General features: G+C 44.9%; 2 protein-coding genes across 8 annotated transcripts in view; one reads left to right on the top strand and one right to left on the bottom strand.

Moving 5' to 3' along the window:
* KANSL1 (KAT8 regulatory NSL complex subunit 1) overlaps nucleotides 1–10,367 on the top strand; it is a 206,868-nt gene extending 196,501 nt beyond the window's left edge. For all 4 annotated transcript variants that reach the window (XM_027872742.1, XM_027872743.1, XM_027872741.1 and 1 more), the window contains 5 exons: nucleotides 4,330–4,451; nucleotides 4,763–4,820; nucleotides 5,164–5,276; nucleotides 7,062–7,314; nucleotides 7,675–10,367. In XM_027872742.1, coding sequence (XP_027728543.1) covers nucleotides 4,330–4,451; nucleotides 4,763–4,820; nucleotides 5,164–5,276; nucleotides 7,062–7,314; nucleotides 7,675–7,902 — 774 coding nt within the window. In that variant the 3' untranslated portion in view covers nucleotides 7,903–10,367. The remainder of the gene's footprint in view (nucleotides 1–4,329; nucleotides 4,452–4,762; nucleotides 4,821–5,163; nucleotides 5,277–7,061; nucleotides 7,315–7,674) is intronic.
* A 3,179-nt stretch (nucleotides 10,368–13,546) lies between these two features.
* The window catches only part of MAPT (microtubule associated protein tau), a 168,669-nt gene continuing 160,758 nt past the window's right edge, over nucleotides 13,547–21,457 (bottom strand). For all 4 annotated transcript variants that reach the window (XM_027873226.1, XM_027873223.1, XM_027873224.1 and 1 more), the window contains one exon: nucleotides 13,547–19,598. In XM_027873226.1, the coding sequence (XP_027729027.1) occupies nucleotides 19,383–19,598 (216 nt within the window). In that variant the 3' untranslated portion in view covers nucleotides 13,547–19,382. The remainder of the gene's footprint in view (nucleotides 19,599–21,457) is intronic.

Genomic DNA, 21,457 nt, shown 5'->3' with positions numbered 1-21,457 from the left:
GGACTCTTCTAGCTCTGATCTGTGAATAACTCTTACACTGTTGCACTGTTCCAGGGATTGACTTTTTGACAAAAATGGGTTGCTGCAAACATCCTATATCAGGAGACTGCTCTGGTATATTTTCAGAGTCAAACCATTTCTAATTGATCAGTTCTACAACTTTCCTGTCCCAGAGGTGAAGTTCTCTCTTCTACCACATCTTCAGTCCATCTGGTACTATTCTACCCCCCCACCCCACCCCTGGGGGGGGGGGGGCAGGAGGGAGCTGATCCTGACTGTGTGTACTTTGGGTGAGGGCTTCAGTAGTCACTGTACAAAGTATCCCCCGAGGTTGGAACAAGAATCATCTGCCTCAAAATTCAGTAGAATTCTCATGACCTAGCCATGGAAGTGATGGGCCTTGTCTTGAGTATTTTCCCTACTCATTTTACCCTTCGGGAAGGTTAACAGTGTTGCTTCTTTGTAAGGAACAAAGTTGCCAACTCTTTTAAATTGTAACTACAACCATCCCCATTATTGTTCTCCTCCAAAGGGGTGCTTATAGGACCAAAAACTAAAGGAGATTCAGAATCTCTTTGGTTTTGTTTTTATTCTCATTTGCAAATTTTGTTTTGACTTAGCAGAAAACCCAGACAGATTCACCAATGAATTCCCCACGAAGTACATTGCCCAGAAAGAGTTTAAAAAGAGCTCTCGAGAGTACAAGCTACCCTATACTTTTATAAGTCACTGTTTGCTAAAAGAAAGGGGTGTGTGCTTAACTTATATAAGTGAGTACCAACCTTGTTTATTGTGTCTGACCTGAGTTTATTACACATTTAAAACTGTCCTCATTGATGTGGTTGTAGGCATTGGTAGATACGGATTTTCTTTCTTCTCTGATTTCTTCACTCAGCATTGTTATACATCTTCCCATATTTCTTTTAATTTTTTATAGTCCTCTTTCTTTGCGGCACAATAATCTCTTCCATCCATATCCAGTAATTTGTTCATTTGCTCCCTATAATCATTTGGCATGAAAAAACCCAAGCCCTTTTTGCTAATACAAATAGTATTACTATCACTAGTGTTGTATGGATTGATTTTTTTTTTCCCTTGCTGTCAATAACCTTGGAGTACTGCATAATTGCTAATTCCTTTCCAAAATAGTTCAACAGATTTCCAACTCCACAAGCATTGCATTTTTAGTGTGCCTTTTTCTCACGGGCCCTTCAACATTGGATGTTTCTGTTTTTTACTGTCTTTGCCTTTGGGAGGAGGGTAAGGTGATTCCTCAGTTGTTTAAGTTGGCATCCTTCTGATTAGTCTTCGTTTTCTCAGAGAACTCTTGGAACAAATGTATATATGGAGGAAATGGGGGTACCACATTGGGTAAAAGTGTTCCTTAGGGAACAAAGGTAATATGAAACATAGTGTGGATTCAGTTTTACTAAGTCCCCTTACCTCAACCTCTTCCTTCTCCCTTTAGAGCAGTGGCATCATTGGGGCAGATGAACATTTTTAGATTCTAGATTCCTAGGAGAGTAGTTTGGGACTACAAAGCAATCTCTACCTCTGGTGCAGCATCCTCTTTAACTGAGTAATAAAAGTTAGGGATCAAAAACTGTATAAAAAGGTGCTCTACATCTGTTGTGTCAAACTCAAAAATAAATGGTTCCCTGCTAACTGAATATTGACTTAAAAAGCCACAAATCTATATTATCTGTGTTATATTTTTGTTTTTGTTTTATTAATCATTTCCCAGTTAGATTTAAATCTGGTTAGGGAGTACTTGGCCAGGGTTTGGCACCTCTGCTCTAGTGATTATTGATTTAACTAATGGTAAAAAGAGATTTAAAAAAAAAACTCTGAAATTGCAGCTCACATCCATCCAGTAGGCTTCCTAATCTTAAGTATTGCATTCACATGACTATCTATCCCCTCTAGAAAGAGTAGGCATCAAATAGTGATAACAGAAAAAGGAAATTGACAATTGTTGGAGGGACCATGGGAGGACAGACACATTAATGTCCTATTGGTCAAACTAGATTGATTGAGCTTTTCTGGGAAGCAATTTGGATTCGTATCCAAAAAGTTACCAAACAGAGCGTATCGTTTGACCCAGTGATACCATTACTAGGCCTATAGCCCAAAGAGATGAAGCCATGTGTACTAAAATATCTATAGTAGCAAATGGTGGTATGTGAGTGTAATGGAATATTACTGTGATGTAAGACATGAAGGATGGATTTAGAGGAACCTGGGAAGACTGGTAGAAACTGGAGTTCAACCAGGAGAAAAATTTATACAATGGCTACAACAGTATGAAAAGGAAAATAGTTATAAAAACTTAATAATTCTAATCAGTGCAATGATCAACCATGACTCCAGAAGACTAAGTGTGCTTTGTGCCTCTTGGTAAAGAGGTGACTTTTTTCCCAGACTCTTAACATGTGGACTTGTGTGACATATTTATAATAAGGGAGAGCTTTTCAGGGAGAGGAGGTAGCCATAGCCATTGTGATACCAAAGAAAAGGAGGAAAAGAGCATCAGTGAATCATTTTTACATTAGAAGGCCCAGATGTATCAATTGTTGCAAAAATTTATGATAATTTTGCTTTTTAATAAAAATACCGTTTCTCTTGCTTTATGGACAAAAATTTGCACTGAGTCAGTTGATACTTCTGGTGTTAATAATTCACAAAAACAGAAGAAATTTTGGAAAGGAACACAGACAAGCATAGTAGTATTAGAAATATACCATGTTAAATTTGAAATATACCTTTAAAAAAACAAGCCATACATAGTGAAGATTGTCTTTTCTGTTCCTTGTACATGGAGAAATGTTCATGTTTATATGAATCAAGTACATAATACTAAAGAGAAATTTATTTGAAGTTAGTGAGGTTTTGGGGAGTGTATATACAGTGTAGTCAAATACGCATTGTGTATATTAGAACCTGACAAATAAGTCTACTTTTGAGAGGATTGGAAGTAATTTGCTTCAGTGACCCCGTAGCCAAAAACCTTGTTGGCATGATTTACAAAGCACTTTACAAACACTTCTGTTTACCAGTTATAATGGTTCTATGAGGTGGGTTAAATTAAAAATTTCTCTTTAGGAATTGAAGAGGGAAGCAGGTAAAAAGGGCAGTTTAATGGATTATGGCCACACAGCAGCAGAGCTCAGGGCAGAAAGTTTAGCCATGGAGATCTTTATATTTCTTAAACTACTAGACTGAAACAAATTATTGTGCAAGGTACAGTGCAGGAACAGTCACTTTGCTCATAGTGTCTTTATCCTAGGTTCAGGATACCACTCCCCTAGTGTTGTGGGTTTGATTGCAGTTGTATGGTCACCATGGCAGCATGTTTGTCATGCCACTGTTTCCCTTTGGCCTCTGACAGCTTACTGTTCATTTTCCAGTCTCCTCTAGGACCAGAGTATTTGCCACCTGCCTTCCTGGGGGCAGCTGGGCAGCAAGCCCAATTGGACACTCTCTTCCAGTTAAAGGGGAAGAATTAGCTTCCTCCATTTAGTTACTCCTTAGGCTTCCTAACTGGTACACATTCTCTTTGTCTTGCTGGACCTTGTGGAAGCCTTTCTTTATTGGATGTTGATCTTTTTAGCTTCCTTTAAAAAGGAATCATTCTTTAGGGGAGGGCTGTATCTAGGCTCCCTGTTACAGGCGCACTTCTTCTTCCCCCGCCCCCAGTCCGTCCTATCGCTAACCTCTACAGATGTGATCTGAGCCAGAGAGCCCCAGGCGTCACAAATGGTAACCATAAAGGTGACTAAGCTTAACTAGAGTCCAGAATCCCCAGAGAGAGTGCCTTCCATAGCACTTGCTGTCTGGTGATCTGTTTAGCTGCTTCCGTCCCTCTAGAAGACCTAGATAGGTGTGTCATTCTTGTGAGCTCTGAATGTCATCATTGATACTAAAAAATAGTTGAGGAGGGGTAGACAGTGGGAAGAATAAGAAGAGAAGAGCAGTGAATTAAAAATATAAAAGATATTTACGCAGTGCCACTAAAGATTGACCTACCCTTATGAACTGACTTCCTAGTCTGTGGGGGATTTTACTTGACCAGTTTTCTGGGATGGAAAATGGAAGAGTCTGTACCTGGGTTTTGAGATGTGCGTATGAGAATCACCACTCCTCTAGTTCGGTGGTGGCCCCGTCCCCCCCCCCCCCCCGCAAAGGACTTCTGTGATTAGGATAGGCAACCTAGGTGAACACTTCTTCTGGTAATTATTTAATGATAAATTTTATTAAGCCATTCAACAGATGGTTTGAAGTCTGCAGCAGTTGTTTCTCCATGTTAAACTTGCCTTTATTGCTTTGCAGCAACCTGTAAGGAGAAGACGTGGAGAAAGTTCATTTGACATTAACAACATTGTGATCCCTATGTCTGTTGCTGCAACAACACGCGTAGAAAAACTACAGTACAAGGAGATCCTTACACCCAGGTACTCCCTGCTCCTTCTTACAATCTTCTTTTTTCATCAAGCTGACTTGGGACTCTTTACCTCTTAGGAGATGGATAGTCTTCCTGGTACATGCTTGGTTACTTGAGTATACATAGACACATGGGTGAGAATGTTTTTCTTGGTAGCCCCCTAGTGGTGCAGTGATTTTCCACATACCAGCAGAGGGCAATGTATTTATGTTTGCATCGGGGTCATGTGACCACACATATGCATGGTCTCTTTTACTAGTCCCCACTCTACAACTTGAAGGACATCTTATATATTTATTCCTTTTTTCTGGTATCTTGCAGCTGGCGGGAGGTAGATCTTCAGTCTCTGAAGGGGAATCCTGATGAGGAGAATGAGGAGGTAAGACACAGACAGTATCATTATTGAACCCTCAGTGTCCCAAATGATTTCACATGGTAGAGTCTTGGAGTTCCACAGCTGTTCTTTTCCCTGCTCCTGACACTGTTCTCTTGCCTTGCACCCTCCCTTCCCCCAACACACACCCACACACACACACACACACACACACACACCCTTCTCCTTCCTCCCTTCACACTCTTTCTGCCACCATTTGTCTCTCTGTCTTTCTCTCAGGGTAGATAAAATGTGACAGGGGAACCTAGATTTGTTCCTTGTCAGTCAGTCTCTGGGCGGGGAGAAGAAGGGAGAGGAAGCACCTACCAATGACCCTGCTTCCTTACAGATTGAGGACCTCTCTGATGCAGCTTTTGCAGCCCTGCATGCCAAGTGTGAGGAGATGGAACGAGCACGGTGGTTGTGGACCACAAGTGTGCCACCCCAGCGGCGAGGTAGCAGGTAGGGCTACTTGGACAAGTGGATATCAATATGGGAATGGAGGAGAAATAGTTAACAAGATGTCTTTATTCTGTATGGGGGAAGGCGCCATGTATATCCACTCTGTCAGCAACATTTGTATGATGGTAAATGTCCCTATGTGATACATGGTAAACTGGTATTTGATTTGGGGAGGCAGTATATCTTTAAAAAGATATCATAATATTTGAATTACTTGCTTCATGGGATTGTTGTGGAGACAGTGCTTATTAAACATGAGGTAATCTGTTGCTCAAGCACCATCTTCTGTTGAGACCAGGTGCCATTTGTAGAGAGTGAAAACGCTTCTCTGGAGGCTCTTTGCAGGAACCTGCGGTGTAGTCATTCTTAGTGGAGTCACATATTGTGTGTGCTGTCTTTATAAAGGTTTTGTCTAATATTGTGTGTAGGATCAGGGTGACTTTGCTGTTTTAAGGGAGTGTGGTCTACCAATGGTTTGGAGAGAGAACTCTGTGGTGTGGAATAATAATGATAGTAGTTGATGTTTATATGATCATTAGATCTGCAGTAATGTATTAAGCTCTTAGTATATGCCAGGTACTGTGCTAAGCAGTGGGGGTACAGAGAAAGGCAAAAACAGTCTCTATCCTCAGGGAGCTCACATTCTAATCTGATGCAATAAAGAAAAGAACTACGGACTTGGGAACTAAATACATAGGGATGTCTTGGAGAATCCTCAGGGAAGGCTCGAGCAGTTCAGAGCATGGGAAAGGCCTTGGGTTTTGTTGGTTGCTCCAACCTCTGGAAAGACCCAGGTTCTAAATAAGTTTGATAGTTTATAGATGACTCCTGGGGTTTGACCAAGTTTCCTACAGCATCATTGCAGTTCCAGGTTCATTCAGCACTTAGTCTAAAGCCTATGATTGAGATTGATTGGGCATCTATCTTATCCCTACTTGTAGTGGGGTAGGGGTGGTTTTGATTGAGTAGACCAGTCAACTACACTCTTATGATCCCCCCTCGGTTTTGCCTTTTATCATCCCCAGCAGATCTCCTGGAGTTCTTAGCAAAACGCGTAGCCTCAAATCCTGGATCGCTCTTCAGAATGTACATTTGAGCCAAGTTTCACATTTTCCTATAATGCTTACAACAGCCCTATGAAGTAAACACTACGTGTGATATTTGTATCTACTTGTAGAGAATGAAAATGAGTCTGAGATGTTAATGATTTGTGCAGAGTCACATAGCATAATTCAAACCTCAGGTCCCAATGCTGTTCTGTACCACAATGCCTTACCAAAGCCACATTTCGGCAGAAGATGTATCCTTGTATTCAGTTTTACCTTGAAGTATTGGTTCAGGTCATCTCTTCTATACTTTGCCTCCACTTCCAGTGTTTTAGTAGCAAGAGCCCTCAAGTCTCAAACTAGGAAAAGATCTTAACCATATGGGGGTTCTAATTTTTGTTCCTTGGTCATGTACTACTTAGGGCTTTTCTTTGTGTCCATTTGTATGACCTTACTGGGTTTGGTCTTATCCATGCAGTTTTGTGTGTGTTAAGAATGAGCAGAATGCTTCTTTCTTTCTCTGCCCAGCATCTGTATTTCTGTATTATCCACAAAAGGCAGGCTTTAAGTCTAGTCAGTCTTCTCAGCCTGGGGGCCATTGTGGGGAGAGTTGGGAAATTTGAGATATCCTAGAAATGGGTAGAGAAGCTATCCTATACTGCTTGCATTATAGCCTGATCAACTGGAATACTGCCTTCCAAATTCCCTCTGACTCTCTGATTTGGATTCCTTGGTGCAGGTCCTATAGGTCATCAGATGGCCGGACAACCCCACAGCTGGGCAATGCCAACTCTTCCACTCCACAGCCCGCTTCTCCTGATATCAGCAATAGCCACTCGATTTCAGAGTTTTCCCACAGTCAATCCCCTCGAAGTCCCATCAGCCCAGATCTGCTTTCTGCCTCCCTCACTCCTGTAGCCCGAGAGAATCTACGACATCTCTCCATCGAAGACACCCGTTGTTCGACCCCAGAGTTGGGACTGGATGAACAGGTGAGTTACTTCATTCCTTTCTGTATGCTTCATATCCTTTATGTATGGAAGAGGTGGGGTAGCGAAAGGATTGGGCCCTTTTGATGATTGTGCATCTGTCTTTCTCCTGCCCTCCTGGCCTTTTAAGCCCTTGGGCAAATTCTAGAGATAATTCTGATGTTGGAAAAGTTTTTGTCCAGAGTGTGTGCTATGTAGGTCTGTCTAGGCAAAGTGGATTCCCTAATTCCTCACTCCTCTTCCCTGGCCATGTCATATGAATTGTGGACCAGAGTACTGGGAAAGGGTGGATGGAGAAGGAGGGCAAACCATGGGTGATCACACCACCACCTTACCTTCACTCACTTTGTTTGTGCCCTGCAGACTGTCCAACCCTGGGAGCGACGGAGCTTCCCCCTGGCACACAGCCCCCAGGTGGAGTGTGAAGACCAGCTGGATGCACAGGAACGGGCAGCCCGTTGTACTCGGCGTACCCCAGGTGGCAAGGGAGGCCGGGAGCTGGACAGTGCACCCACTTCCCCTCCTCTTGCTAGTTGCAAGAGCAGGCACCTGTCAGCATCAGCCACAGTGCAACGCCCGACCCACAGATGAACAAGTGGAGTTTGAGAGTCCAGCTGAACGAACTCACTAACTTGGCATTAAAGCTTCAGAAATCTCTGTGTTTGATATTCAAACATCATATGCCGAAAATTTTCACAGTTTTTAGTGAATTTAAGGAGTTTAGAAACAGTTTTGGTCTTTTTTCCCCTTTTTCTTTTTTTCCCTTTTCTTTCTTGGTTTCCATATTTGTCTTGTGGCACACCTAAATGGACTATTCCTCCAGTTGGCAAATAAAAGTTCTGGGTAAGACCCCTCCCATCCCTAACTCCCCGCCCCGCCTGGTTCTAGCATGTTCCCCAGTCCCACTGTTTCACTGAACTTTCAGATTTATTTTTCCTTAGATAAAACATGTTCTTCCAAGGTGACAAAGAAATTTACATCAGGTGTTTCCCCTTTTTGTCACCTGGAACCCAGGCATCAGAGTGCTGGTTTGGGGCATGGACATTGGAGTGTTCCGGTTCAGCCCTGGCTCCCACCAGGTCTCTGAGGGGCTTGCTTGAGGCAGTCTGCAATAATGTATGTGTAGCCCTCAGCGAGCAGGCTGAGCTTTCCTTCTTTTATGTGGCTGGAAGAACCATCTGGTTCTTCCTCTGCATTTAGTCACCTTTATTTTGACTCCTTAACTATAGCAACCCAGCTGCTCAGTTTCTCTCTCTCTCTCTCTCTCTCTCTCTCTCTCTCTCTCTCTCTCTCTCTCACACACACACACACACACACACACACACACACACACACACACACACACACACACACATTGAGTACACATTTCTCACTTGTCTTGTTTTACAGGCAGGGTTTAGGTTCAACCTATATTACCATTCCCCAACCAGCCAACTAGGAGGGTTTGAAAATGAAGCATCAGTTTAGTCATCCTAACTTTCTTCTCAGATGATCACTTAAACAAATTTCCTTCATGTCTAAGTTATCCTTAGTCTGTCTCCACTAGGCCCTTTATCTCATAACCCTTCCCTTAGGCCCTTGCCTGTGGAATGTCCTAGTCTCTTCTTCCCTCCACACACACACCCCCACCCCCCATCATCTTCCTTGTCCTTGTGCCTGTCTCATGTATAATTACATCACCAAAAAGAGGAAAAAAACAAAGGACATAACTTTTTTTTTGGCCATTTTGTAATCGTATAAAAATAGTAGATGAACTGCTTAATGGTTGGGGTTTTTTCACAATTTTCAACATTAGTGACTTTTTTTTCTGTTTGCTAGTTAAAGGGTTTGTCATTGTTTCTTTAAAAAACAATAATGCACCATATCCCTATGCATAAGTGCTTCTTCTATTTATAAGGTTGAAAATTCTGAATAACCCTTTTAGCATTGTAAAAAAAAAAACCCACAAAAATGCAAAAAAAAAAAAAAACCCCACCTTGTATTTTGTAAATATTTTCTTTTCTTGCTTTGAGCTGTGTAATGGCAGCAGAATTCGTAGCTGTCTTTGTTCTATAGAAATGCTTTTCTTCAGAGAAGCTGATCTTTGTTAATGTCTTGATTCTGTTCACAGAGCACAGAACAGTGCTTCCCAAAAAAAAAAGTGAAAAAAAATGGGAAAAAAATTAAAAAAAAAGTTACAGGATGTTATTTGCTGGGTTCTTTTTTGGCAAACAGGATTTACTGGGTTCCCTGGCTGGACAGAGCAGCCAGCTCCAGGAGCCAGTTGTGGCCAGGTACAGGGAGAGCTGCATAGAATTTCAGAGCAAGAAGGGACTTCAGAGTTCATTTCTCTCTATCCTAAGCTGGTGTCAGCGAATGCACCCAGACAGGTTTCCCAGGAACAAGTTTTCTCCCTATGGGTGGATGTCCCAACAGTCTAAGCTTTTCTCAGAAGACAACCCAGGAAGCAGAGGAAGTCAAAAGAAAAGATCCATTAGGTCATCCTTACTAAGTGTCTGGCCTTGGTGGGACAAAGGGCCTGAGGTCTGTATTTTTCCAAGACGTGGCACTTCTTGCTACTCCCTCTGTTAGGCTGGGCATTGGGAGCACTGAGGTGAGAGTAACACTGCATGCTTATTCACATACCAAACAAGTAAGGGGCTGCAGTGGAAAGAAGACCGGTTGGATACAGATTGAGAAGGCCATGGGTCTAAGTCCTTAACACTTATTTACTCACTGCGCTGGGTGGCCCTGAGCAAGTTAGTTAACTCCTCTGAGACTACTTCTCACCAATAGAATGGTAGTAGTGGTATCACTTCCCTCACAGGACTGTTGTAAGGAGAGAGACTGTAAAGCACTTAGTAAATCATAATATGAACTAAATTTATGGAGAATCAGCCAGTGTTGTGTAATGGAAAGATCCCTCAGCTTCACCTCAACTGTGGTCACCACTTCCTGCCTTTAATTGGGGGTATGGTAATTGTACCATCTGCCTTTAGATTGGTGAGGAAAGCATTTTGTAAACCATGAGGTGGGGGAGGGCAGATGTCATTTTAAAAATACATATATATATCTCATCTATTGCTTGAGTACATTGTTGTGGCTGCTGTATGGACTCTGACATCCATCCTGGTGATGGCCTAGCTCAGAGAATTGCCATAGGAAATGATTCCGTAAATATTAATGGTCCTGGAGGACATTTCTGGATGTAGCATGCCACATTTTGTCTTCTAAGAGATAAGAGCTAATACTGAGACCCTGGGCTATAATAGCTGACAACCGTTTTCTGAGACCTCTTTCCCTACTCTCTGTCTCCTCAAATGCGCTCCCCTCAAGTAGCAGCTATGATTCTTTATCCAGTCTCATCCCAGTAATTGAGAATAGTTTATAGTGGGCTGAACTTGGGAGTAAGAATCAACTTCTGGCCTTGCTGGACCTAGACTTGGTTGCAAGCCACTACCCCAGGGCTTTGGTTCTCTTAACGGTTCTTCCAGCCCTGACAATATGTGAATATCCTATAAACACCGTATGGAGCTGTCCTGTAGCAACAGGAACCCAAGCCTTTGGTTTTTTAAAAGGAAGAAATTTTGATGATAGAACTCTAGGTAATAGTGAGCAGTTGGGGAAAGAATTAAGGGATCTCAGGACTTTCGATTAGGTGAAAATCACCCACACTAGGCAAACTTGCTCCCATTCAGGGTTGAGGATAGACACTGTAAGGCCAGTGACAAGATAGAGTACTCATTTGTGTTCAGAAAAACTGCACTCATCCCAAGCCAGGGCAATATCTTTCCATTTTTTCTTCCAAATGAATTATTTCTTCCAGAGTAGGTCCAGAACAGGGAAACCTCTCAGAAGGCCAGAAAAAAAATCTTACTCTTTTCTGAGCCAGAGTCCCTTCCTTAACCTACCCTAGGAGGGTGAATTCTTCAAGGCTCTGACCCCCCCAGTCAAAAGTAATTCCATGAAGGATACTGAAAGTCTTCCTCCTGTCCATCCCAGTCCTGAACTCCCTAGGTCTCCTTATATATAAGGTGTGAATAGACCCAGTACATGCGATGAATAGCCCTCACCGCTGCCACATTGTTCACTGATAAGAAAGCACCCAGATCAACACTTGGGTTGTCCCTTGACAGTTATCGCTGTGACTAAGAGGAGGTGTGATGGAGGGGGGGCTACAGGTTGGGTGCAGGGACTTAGCATTCTCCACTGTCTACTCTTGCCCTGAACACTGGAGAGCTCCCACTCTCTGACTCCAGGCGCAGTTATATCTGGCCTTGGCCAGGACCAATTCTTTGCCTCCAGGTTCTCCATGCTGCAGATGGATGTGCTGACAGAGCCGGCGTGATGCTCCATGTTGGCCCCTTTGACACAAAGGGAGGTGAAACTCGTGAAGGTACTCGAAGCATTTTCCCATTTATTTTGTTGGGTGGACTTTACACCTTTAACCTTTCATGCCTGGAACCGACATCCAAAACCTCTGTAGGTGGTATTTGAGTTCATTGGAGATGTCCAACATTCAGCCTGGATGTGTTTGATTTCCAGCACTCCCCCCCCCCCCCCCATATAGCCTCATGATCAGTTTAGTTTACATTAAAGCACTTTGCAAACCTTTAAAGTGCCACGTAAAATGCTCCTGAATATGACTGTAATCGTCTATATCCTTTTTTTCCCTGAACTCACTCTCAGATTCGCGAGGAAAGTGAGTTTCTTTTCTCCACTTTTCTTCTCCCTTTTCCTTTGCTTGTGCTTGAGTTCTGCTTGTAAGGTTGTTGGCTTAGTTCCAGCCCTTACTTTTTCTCAAGTCTGGAGGCGGGGTGGGGCCTGCGCTGGGTTCATTGTGTATCAAAAGCACGTACTGAGTTAACTGTCCTAGCTGACCCTCGGAGCAGATCTGGAAGAGAAGTTTGTTGCCCAAGTGGTATACGCTTTTTAGCGTTTGTCTACAGTAACTACTGCATGTTACAGAGCTGAGAATTGCTCCTTGGGGAACTAGAACCATGAAGGGGGGAGAAAATCCAAGACTGAGCTACCCAGTTAAACCCAACAGCAGGAAGAATGTGGGCTCCTAAACCCCAACCTGGAAGCAAACAATTTACTGTCACATGGTGGCAATACTTTGCCTCCCCCATCACAGTCACATTCTCCAGCCATGTAAACTTCGGACTTCAATTATCCCTCTCTCCAGATGTGACAGTCCCATTTCTTAAGGTCATCAGGGAAATCATTTTTAATGTTTTTATATTTATATGTATGCACACACCCACATCCCAACCCAGATTATTCTCAGATTTGTTCATGCTGATACCAAGGAAAGCACCTGTGTGTAAATGACCTTGTTCCAGTTACTTTGGAGTATTGTGGAAACTTCTGCATGAGATTTTAAGTGTTACAAGAAAATAATTTGAGTTCAGTACCTCATCATCTCTCCTGGGTTTTGTTGAGTCGTTAGTGTGGGCCCAGATGCTTTGTGTAGATGGTCTAGAACTTAACTAGTCCAACTTCAGTGTTGTTTAAATGATTTGCTGAAAATTAAGTTGTTTGAGGTATCCAGTAAGTTCTGGTCCACATAGGTTCCCCCTACACCTCATCACCACACTTTGCTGCTTCCTAAGGGGCCTCCTGGATGTTTTACTACCAGTCATATGGATAACACAGGGCCCATATACGGGCAGTGTTTTTGTGCCTGGCCCTGTGCCCGAGTTGCTCCTTTAAGGCTGAAGTCCAGAACCACGAATAAAGATGACTGAACATGTGTGGTTTTTTATACCTTAAGTGCTGGTGACTGTTTGATCTCCCTGTTAAGTGGTAACAACTTTTGGTTCAGATAGGCTTTGACCTTTCCAGCTAACATTAAGGTTATATGCTGAGTCTCCACTAAAAAGTCCAGAATGGATTTCAAAACACCTCCACTTGTGTACCTCATTTGGTAGGCCAGAGTTTAAGAGATGATGTTGACTCTTGGGAACTGCACAGGTAAGCGACAGAATGAAATGTGAAACCATGTCCCATGTTCTTTTCATTGTACCCTGCCAGTAAACCCTTAGAAGTGGAGGAGGGATTGGGCACAATAATTCTCTATGTCCTGGAAGCTCTTGCTGTTGCCCACTCCTTTTTCCTACCCTTCCCCCATCCCCCACAAAGAAAGTATTTTATTTTCATCATAGTAATAACTTTATTTCCAAATTCACTTTTACAGCAACAGTGTAAACCAGTTGTTAAAACACACAATACTATGGACATTCACAGACAGGAAGCTAAGCTAGGATGAGTTCGACACCCCCCACCCCCACCCGACCCCCCAAATTAATTAGGAAACCATGTGGATTACAATGCAGGAACTGTGCTTCCCCATGGGGTCAAGGCCCAGTGGAAGATTAAGCCATAGATAAAGGGCAGTGCCCATTTGTAACCCTTTTCAAACAGTCTGAGGAGAAAAGTAACTTGCCTGCTCCCAACTCCCCTAAGCAAGTGAGCAGTTCCAGCCACAGGGCAGGTGGAAAAAGAGAGGAGTCCAGCGACTTGAAAGAAAGGAAGCCTGTGCCTTTTGGACATGGGTTCTTCTCAGAAGCTCATTAGGATGTACAGCTTCCCCAAGCCCAAGGAAAGACGTGGGGTAGGGAAAACTGAACAGAGGGAAGACTCCCTGGGCCAAAACAGCATCATTGGAAGAAGAGCATTCTGAACTCTGGCCAGCCCTCAGATTTTCTCAAAGTTCTCTGACTACTTACGATGGGACCTGGTAGGGAGAGGCACCAAGGGGCCTAGATGCCCATACCGGGCAGCTTCTGGCAAGACACTATGTGTCAGTGTGTGTGAGAGTAAGAGAGAAAGACAAAGTCTCCCACCAAAAGGTGGTTTGAAGGGGGAAGAAATTAAGGGTCAGTTCTATCAGCTTTTTGGTTTCTGCCCTCTTGCCCATTTTAAATTTCCTACTACCTCATGGCACAAACGGGAAATGCAGATTCCAACCACAAGAGGTGATCTAGGTGGAATTCAATACATAGGATTGAGGGAGGAAGAGAATTGAAGAAAACTAGGGCTTCAGGTCTTTCTCTTTAACCCCACCCCCAGTTTTGCTGAGTGGTAGTGGCTATGTCTATATAAGCCAGTGGCTGTGGCTGGTATTGGTGGTGTGGAGATGGCATTCCTACCTCCCTAGGCCTAATCACTGCCCCTGTAAGAATTTTTCTCATCAAGTTACAAATCCAGTGACCTCCCCCAGTGGATTGGGGGCCGGGAGACAAGAAAATGTTGAAGATTAAGTCAAGCTTTTCCTGATCCATTCACAAACACCAATGACAGGCAAGGCCAAGCTTGGCTCCTTTAATGCCTAAAGCTAGGGCTCTGAAGAGCTCAGAGGCAAGACTACAGCTGCACCCAAACAATGGGTACCTGTGTCATGGATGGCCTCACAAGGGAAGACTATTACAGTGCACTGCCCTGAGCAAGACCTCACCTGCATGGTTCCTCTCCAAGCAAGATGGGGAGGGAGGAAGTTAAAGAAGAAATGCTTTTGGATTTGGGCAACAATTCTGTAAGATACAAACTCAGTCACATTTATTTTCCCTCTTTGCACTGGGCCCAGAGGCCTGTCTACTTCTGATTGGCCCACCTTGACTTCTGAGCTGTGTCCGGCCAAAGGAGCAACATCAAGACCTTGTTCTGTCTCCCTTCAGGCCAGGAAAGGACAAGGACACAAGGGTTGGTTTAGGATGGCGGGTTCTGCTTCCCCCTGATGCCACCCCACCCCTTCCTGGCTTACAATTGAAGGAGTACTGGGCTTGGTTTAGCCACTAGGATGATTTGCTTCCCTCCATCTTCAGCAGAGGAGCAAAAGGCTTGTGGGCTTGGAGGTGATCAGGTTCCAAGGCAAGGGAGAGCTTCCCTAAGTCAGGGTCATGCCAGGAGAGTCTCAGCAGGGGCTAATGTTAGCATAGGGCTGAGCAAACAGCCCTCTCCTTGGAATCTCATGGAGGTTTGGGGAGGGAAAGCTTCTTACGCTGCAGTGTTGCTTTCTTGCTTCAGTGCATCCTTCCCACCTCACTGCTCTCTGATCCCCAAACCTAGAGCAGTGACTGTCAAGACTTGAGACCTTGGTGGCTTCAGAGAACCCCGAAAATGAAATGAAGTTACCAGAGCCTAATAGTGCATCAGCAGCAAACCCAGACAGAGGCCTCTTCCTGCTTGGTAGGATTCTCACAGAGGACAGTACTGACCCTTCAAAATAGGATTTTCCAGGAAAAATCCGTTTTCCCATCTCACCCGAGATAAGAGACAGTATGAAACCAAGGGGTAAACTGGCAGCTAATGATGAAGTAACTAAACTTCCCCATTTTGCCACCTCTCTGTTCCCCAATCCATTCACCCACCTGTTCCAGCCGTCTTTGTCACGGAATGGCGAGCTGTCAATAAATACCTGCCCATAGCATTCTGGCAGAAACCTCGTGCCACCATTCTTCACCTGAACCCTGCCTTGCCAGCTCCCAAAGTGACATCGTCTAGCTTGGCCTATCAAGGAGAGCTCTGACCTTCAGAGCCAAGGAGGCATCTCCCCAACACGTCCATTCGGGCAGCTTATGCCCCCAGAGAACCTCCAACTGTCTTTGTTCTACAATCCTGTTAGGTGCTTTCGGCCCGCCCTACTGAGGGCAGGCTGCTAGCTCTTCAGTCCCATTGTCCCAGTCGCCCTTCGCCAGGGAGGCCCCTGGGCTTCCCTAGAGGAAAATCCAGTATCTGCTTTGAGGTCGGATGTGGCTAAGCTGGGTGGCTCTAGCACCAGGAGATCTCAATGGCCTTCATCGAGTACAAAGCCCCTTATGTGCGAGATGAGCAACTAAAGCTAGGGAGGTTGAGCCTTGCCCAAAATCACGTAGTAGTAAGCACCTGAGGGGGGAACTAGAACTCAGACCATTAGACTCTGAGCCCCTCATTGTCCCATTCTCAGGTTTAGTTGATGGGAGCTACCTGGCTGGCCCCATGTGACTTGTTTCTCCAAAACGTGCAGACCCTAGGTCTTTTTGAAATGGATGGATGTGAAGGGAAGGGTAGGGCATAAGTCCTTTGTATCACCAGTGATGGGGGAGGGCCTCATTTCTTCTCTGCAACAGTTCAAGGATAACCTCATTTAAACAAGTGCCACAGCTGGAGAACTGGCAAAGTCCATCACATGCTTACTTCCTTCGGGGATCCGCTAGCTTTTCATTCCAACTGCAGAGCTGGGGGGCAACCAACCTGGGAAAGGAGGTGGTTCAGTCGGGAGCTGACAGCTCCTCTTCCCACGTCTGCAGTTACTTCACCCTCGACCCCAGCCCTGGTGCAGAGAGAAGGAAGAGCCCCATTCCCCCGCCTCCCCAAGAATTGGAGGCCATTAACTCCCCCTCTGCCTGGGGTCGGTGTCTGGTCTCCAGAATATTCTTGATGCTGAAAACCTTTCCGGAGCTGAGCAGACAGCAAGGGTGGGGTGGGCCGGTAGAGTGGTCACAGCTCGACAGTTGCCCAGGGCCCATCTCTCTCAGGACACTAAGAAGTCAGTTCTCACTCTTGCAGCTGCTTCATTGTGCGGACAGTGCTTGGGGTGTGGGGGCAGTTTGCCCCTGGGTGCACACAAGGGTTAGAAACCGCTCTGTAAGCACTTAATGATACATGCGAGTTTTTTTTCTTTTTTTTTTTCCTTTTTTTTTCTTCTTTTTTTATAATCATCACCCTGGTGAATTCCAAGCATATACAAGACAAATGCAACTATACATCACAAGTTGATTGAGAAATAAAGGAAGGAGAAGCCTCTGTTCACTTATTCCACAGCTTAAACACAGAAGCATCTTTCAATTAAATATGGAGTGGGGGGGGGAGAGTGGCAGAGAGAGATAGGGCATTCTCTGGAAAGGATGAGGGTGGGAGGAGAAGGTAGAGATACCTTCCCTAGGGAGAGAGTACAGCGGAAAGGAAAACGGATTTGGTGACTGTCTGAAGTGGTAGGGCCCTCACTGACAGGTCATGGATAACTGACCGTGGTGGGAAGGGCTCACCACCTGTCCCCTGTGAAATGGCCTGGATCCTGCAGCTCTCTCAACCAGCCGTATCTTTGAGAATGTCAGTGCAATACTCACAGCAATTTTTTTCTGGAAGGAAAAGGAATCATGAAGCAATAGAACCAAAGATCGATGACTGCCCACAAGTAGAAACTGACTTTTTAGGGGCTACAGGGAAGGTTGAGATTCACTTGGCAAAGAGAGAGATGCAAAACAGTTGAGCTGCAGATGCTCATTAGAGACAAGCAAAGGTTTGGAGAGAAAATCTGGAGCCCAAAGGTGGGCCTCTCCCCTAAAGAGAACACTCTCATCTCCAACCTGATCAACACCCAGGGGAGGGTTTACCCCGCAAAGGCTAGGGGAACGGTGCTCCTGCTATTCCCTTTTGCTGTGTGTAGCTGAAGAGGCTTAGAGGGTGATGTGCCAGAGGGCAGGACCCTCAGGAACTTGCTAAGAGGCTGTGTAAGAGGGACAAGGGGGCATGGCTTAGGATGGCAACACTTTGAAGCTTAGGAACCACCAAACTGACTGTAGAATTCCAAGGGCACGTATACATAAAGTACAAAAATGGCCTTCCGTGGTATGGGAAGAAGGGGAAGAGGGGGTTTGGCCTGCAGCACCTCCACCTCTCCCCCAGCCATGCCACAGGTATTGGCACGTGACCTCAGCATCAACCTCTTTCCAGTCACCCCTGAGGTCTATGGGTTCCTAGAGCCCATTATACCTTTGACCTCCCCAAACCAGGCCAGAGAGGCTAGAGAACGCTAAAGGCCCCAGATTTTAAGAACTGGGAAAGGAGGGAGAGGGAGAGGTGAGGAAGGAGTACCCCAGCTAGGAACAAGGCTTTGTCTCCCCTTGTGCTCCAGAGCTGGAGGCGTGGTCCTCTAAGACTTGTGGCAAAGATAACAGGTAAGCTCTAAGAACAGCGATTCCTATCGACAAAACCAGCACAAGTCACTGATTGTAGCCTCAGAACCCCAGACAGTACGGACACAGCGCACCTTTTAGAAGGGGACAGGAAACAGCTTCTACTGGCATCATGACCCTTCCCTAAGGGTCTACCAGTCCACTGGAAGGGGGATGAGGGGAGAAGAAACAAACCAAAAAACCTAGCTGCTTTCAGTACAGCAAAGTCAATACTTTGAGGCTTAGGAACAGACACGGTGTCCTTCCTACCCTATCACTGTACATAGGGCAGTCTTCCAGAAGACACTCCTAGTCTGCTCCAGAAAGCTCAGACCAATTCCCAAGCAGTTTACAAGCTCAGGGTGACAAAGGACCCCTTTCCCCACAGAGCTGTAAAATAAGACAGCAGCAGCAGCAACAACAAAAACCCCAGCAAACATCCCCACAAGACATTGGCTCCGACGTGCCCCTCAACAGCACCCTGGATATTTGGTTTTACAATCGTGCCTATCACAGCTTGTCATTTCTGGTCTTCATCTGAGCTCTGATAATGACAGTAGAGCGGGCACAGGGTACCCACCCACTTTCTCTCTCTCTCTCTCTCTGTCTCTGACATAAACGTGGCCTGGGGGTCTCTGTGAATCTCTGGGTAAGGCAGGTCTCCAACCCACTGCTGCTGCTGCTGGGGCTGAGGGGAGGGGCAGGAGGAGGAGATGGGCACCAGGCCGGTTCCTTGAAACTCCCCAGCAGCAGCATTGATAGCATTCCATTTCTCACCTTGGGGGGGAAAAAGGGAATAACTGAATCGAATTGGCCTAGAAAAATGTGGGTGTGGCTTCCTTTTGAAAAATTTTTTAAAAATTTATTATAACTGTTAGCCCCAATAATTCAATTTGTAAAGACAAAATTTGCTTTTATTCCCATCACTGATTTTAAGGTTCTGGAGCTAGAGGCCTGGTTAAATCATTGACCAATTAGGTAATCTGTGAGAAACAGCTGGGAAAGGAACAGAGGAAGAAGGGCTGTACAATTATTCTTTCTTTTTTCCTTTCTCTCTCTCTCTCTCTCTCTCTCTCTGTCTCTCTCTCTCTGTCTCTCTCTCTCTCTCTCTCTCTCTCTCTCCTCTCTCCATGATTACCACACTGCTGGGCAAGATCACAAGCCCTGCTTGGCCAGGGAGGCAGAGACTTCGTCAGCCAACGTAGCCAGCTGAGGGGAGTCCACGAGATTGATGCTTCCCGTAGAAGAGACGTTGCTGAGGTGCCGCGGGGAGGTGTCCCCAGACATGGTGGGTGACTTGTAGACAATTTCTGCTCCGTGGTCAGTCTTGGCTTTGGCGTTCTCACGGAAGGTTAGCTTGTGAGACTCGATCTAAAAGGAGAAAAGGGTGGGAGATCAGGGAACCTGGGGCTGGAGAGGAACCCAGTCCTCATTGGACAGAGGGAGAAACTGAGGCCTAGAGGGGGTGAAGTGACCTTGCCCAATATCACCCAGGTGGAAAGTACAAGAGCAGGACTAAAACCACATCCTCTGACTCCAAATTCAGTGCAATTTTTTTTTTAACTTAGGCAACTGGGGTTAAGTGACTTGCCCAAGGTCACACAGCTAGTAAGTGTCAAGTGTCTGAGGTCGGATTTGAACTCAGGTCCTCCTGACTCCAAGGCCAGAGCTCTATCCACTGTGCCACCGAGCTACCATTCAGTGCAATTTTCAATGAGCCATGATGACTTTCAAGACTTGAGGACTGAGGCGAAGTGGGTAAACAACCTTGCTTCAGGAGCTGTGGGCCTCTGATATAAGAAGGAGAGAAATCACACAGAAAAATCAAAAGGAGAGGCCATGAGCCCATGTGGCACTGGATGTGAAGTCGGGAAGACCTGAATTCAAATTCTACCTCAGTCACTAGTTGTGTGACCTTGGGCAAATCACTTAAAATCTTTCTGCCTATCTGTAAAATGGGTATAAAATAGCACTACCTCCCAAGGTAGTAGTGAGGATAAAAGAATATATATAAAGTTTTATATATACATGTAAAGTTATTTGCAAACATTAAAAGTTTTACATAAATTCCAGCTAGTAGTAGTAATAGTAGTAGTAGTGGTTGTGGAAGAAGGAGGAGGAAGAGGAGGAGGAGAAGAAGAAGAGAAGAAAGAGAAGTGGAAGAGAAGGAGGAGAAAAACTTATGTCACTGTTTTCCAAGCACCTACTGATGTGGGCCATGACCTGCGAGAAAGCACACTGGCCTAGGGTTTGGATTCCAACCTTGGCTCTACTATTGAATTGCTGAGACCTCAGGCCACGCACTCCTCTGAGGTCTTCAGATAATGAGGGGGTTGGTGTCAATGATCCCTCCCCAAATCCCCTTCTGTTTCTTATATGCTTTGGCCCTTTGATTCTGGGGCATTTCAGTACTCTGGGGGTGCTATAATACTTGGCTAGTTGGCAGAGTTGAAGGTAGTCATAATAAAGAGAAGAAAATGGGATGGGATCTGTGTGTGATTGGGTATGGACAGGTCCATGGCTAGACCAGTAGAGAATGGGGAACAGGTTAGAACCTTGATGTCCCAGCAAGTTCACAATGCTAGGAAACAGTAGCATATGAAAGGAAGGAAGGAAGGAAGGAAGGAAGAAAGGAAAGGAGGAGAAGGGAAAGAAAGACGGAAAGAAAGGAGGAAGGGGTTTATTAAGCACCTACTTATGTGCCATGGCATGACTTTTAAATGGGGAGAGACTTAGTCTGAGTATTTTTCTTCCTGGAGCTATCGGAAATAAGCCTACCTAATCAAGCCTTGTTAATTCTGACTTCTTTGTGAGTGTGTTGTTGGGGGGGAGGAGCCTAAATTTGGAAAAGGCTTAGAACTGTTTAGAAAAATGGTTTTAAGACTTCCAGGGTCCATGTGTGACTTATGTCACATTGTTTGCCTTCTCAATGTGGGGGCAAAGGAGGTAGAGAGAGAATTTGGAACTTAAAATTTTAGAATGTTAGAATTTTTGCACGTAATTAGAAATATATACATACACACAAATATATACATACATACATACCCACCCACCCACACACATATATATTTATATATAGAGAGAGAGACAGACACACACACACACACACTCACACACACACACACACACATACACACTCTTCCAGGTCCAAACAGCCACTCTGGCAAAAGTAGATACCAAGTGACCAGTTTTAACTTAGTGACTCAATTCAATTCTCCAGGCATGTAAGT

This window comes from Vombatus ursinus, unplaced genomic scaffold (genome assembly GCF_900497805.2).
Source record: "Vombatus ursinus unplaced genomic scaffold, bare-nosed wombat genome assembly UNPS02014801.1, whole genome shotgun sequence".
NCBI lineage: Eukaryota > Metazoa > Chordata > Mammalia > Diprotodontia > Vombatidae > Vombatus > Vombatus ursinus.
Note: the sequence above shows the minus strand (reverse complement) of the source record. Positions and strands in the feature narration are given on the sequence as shown.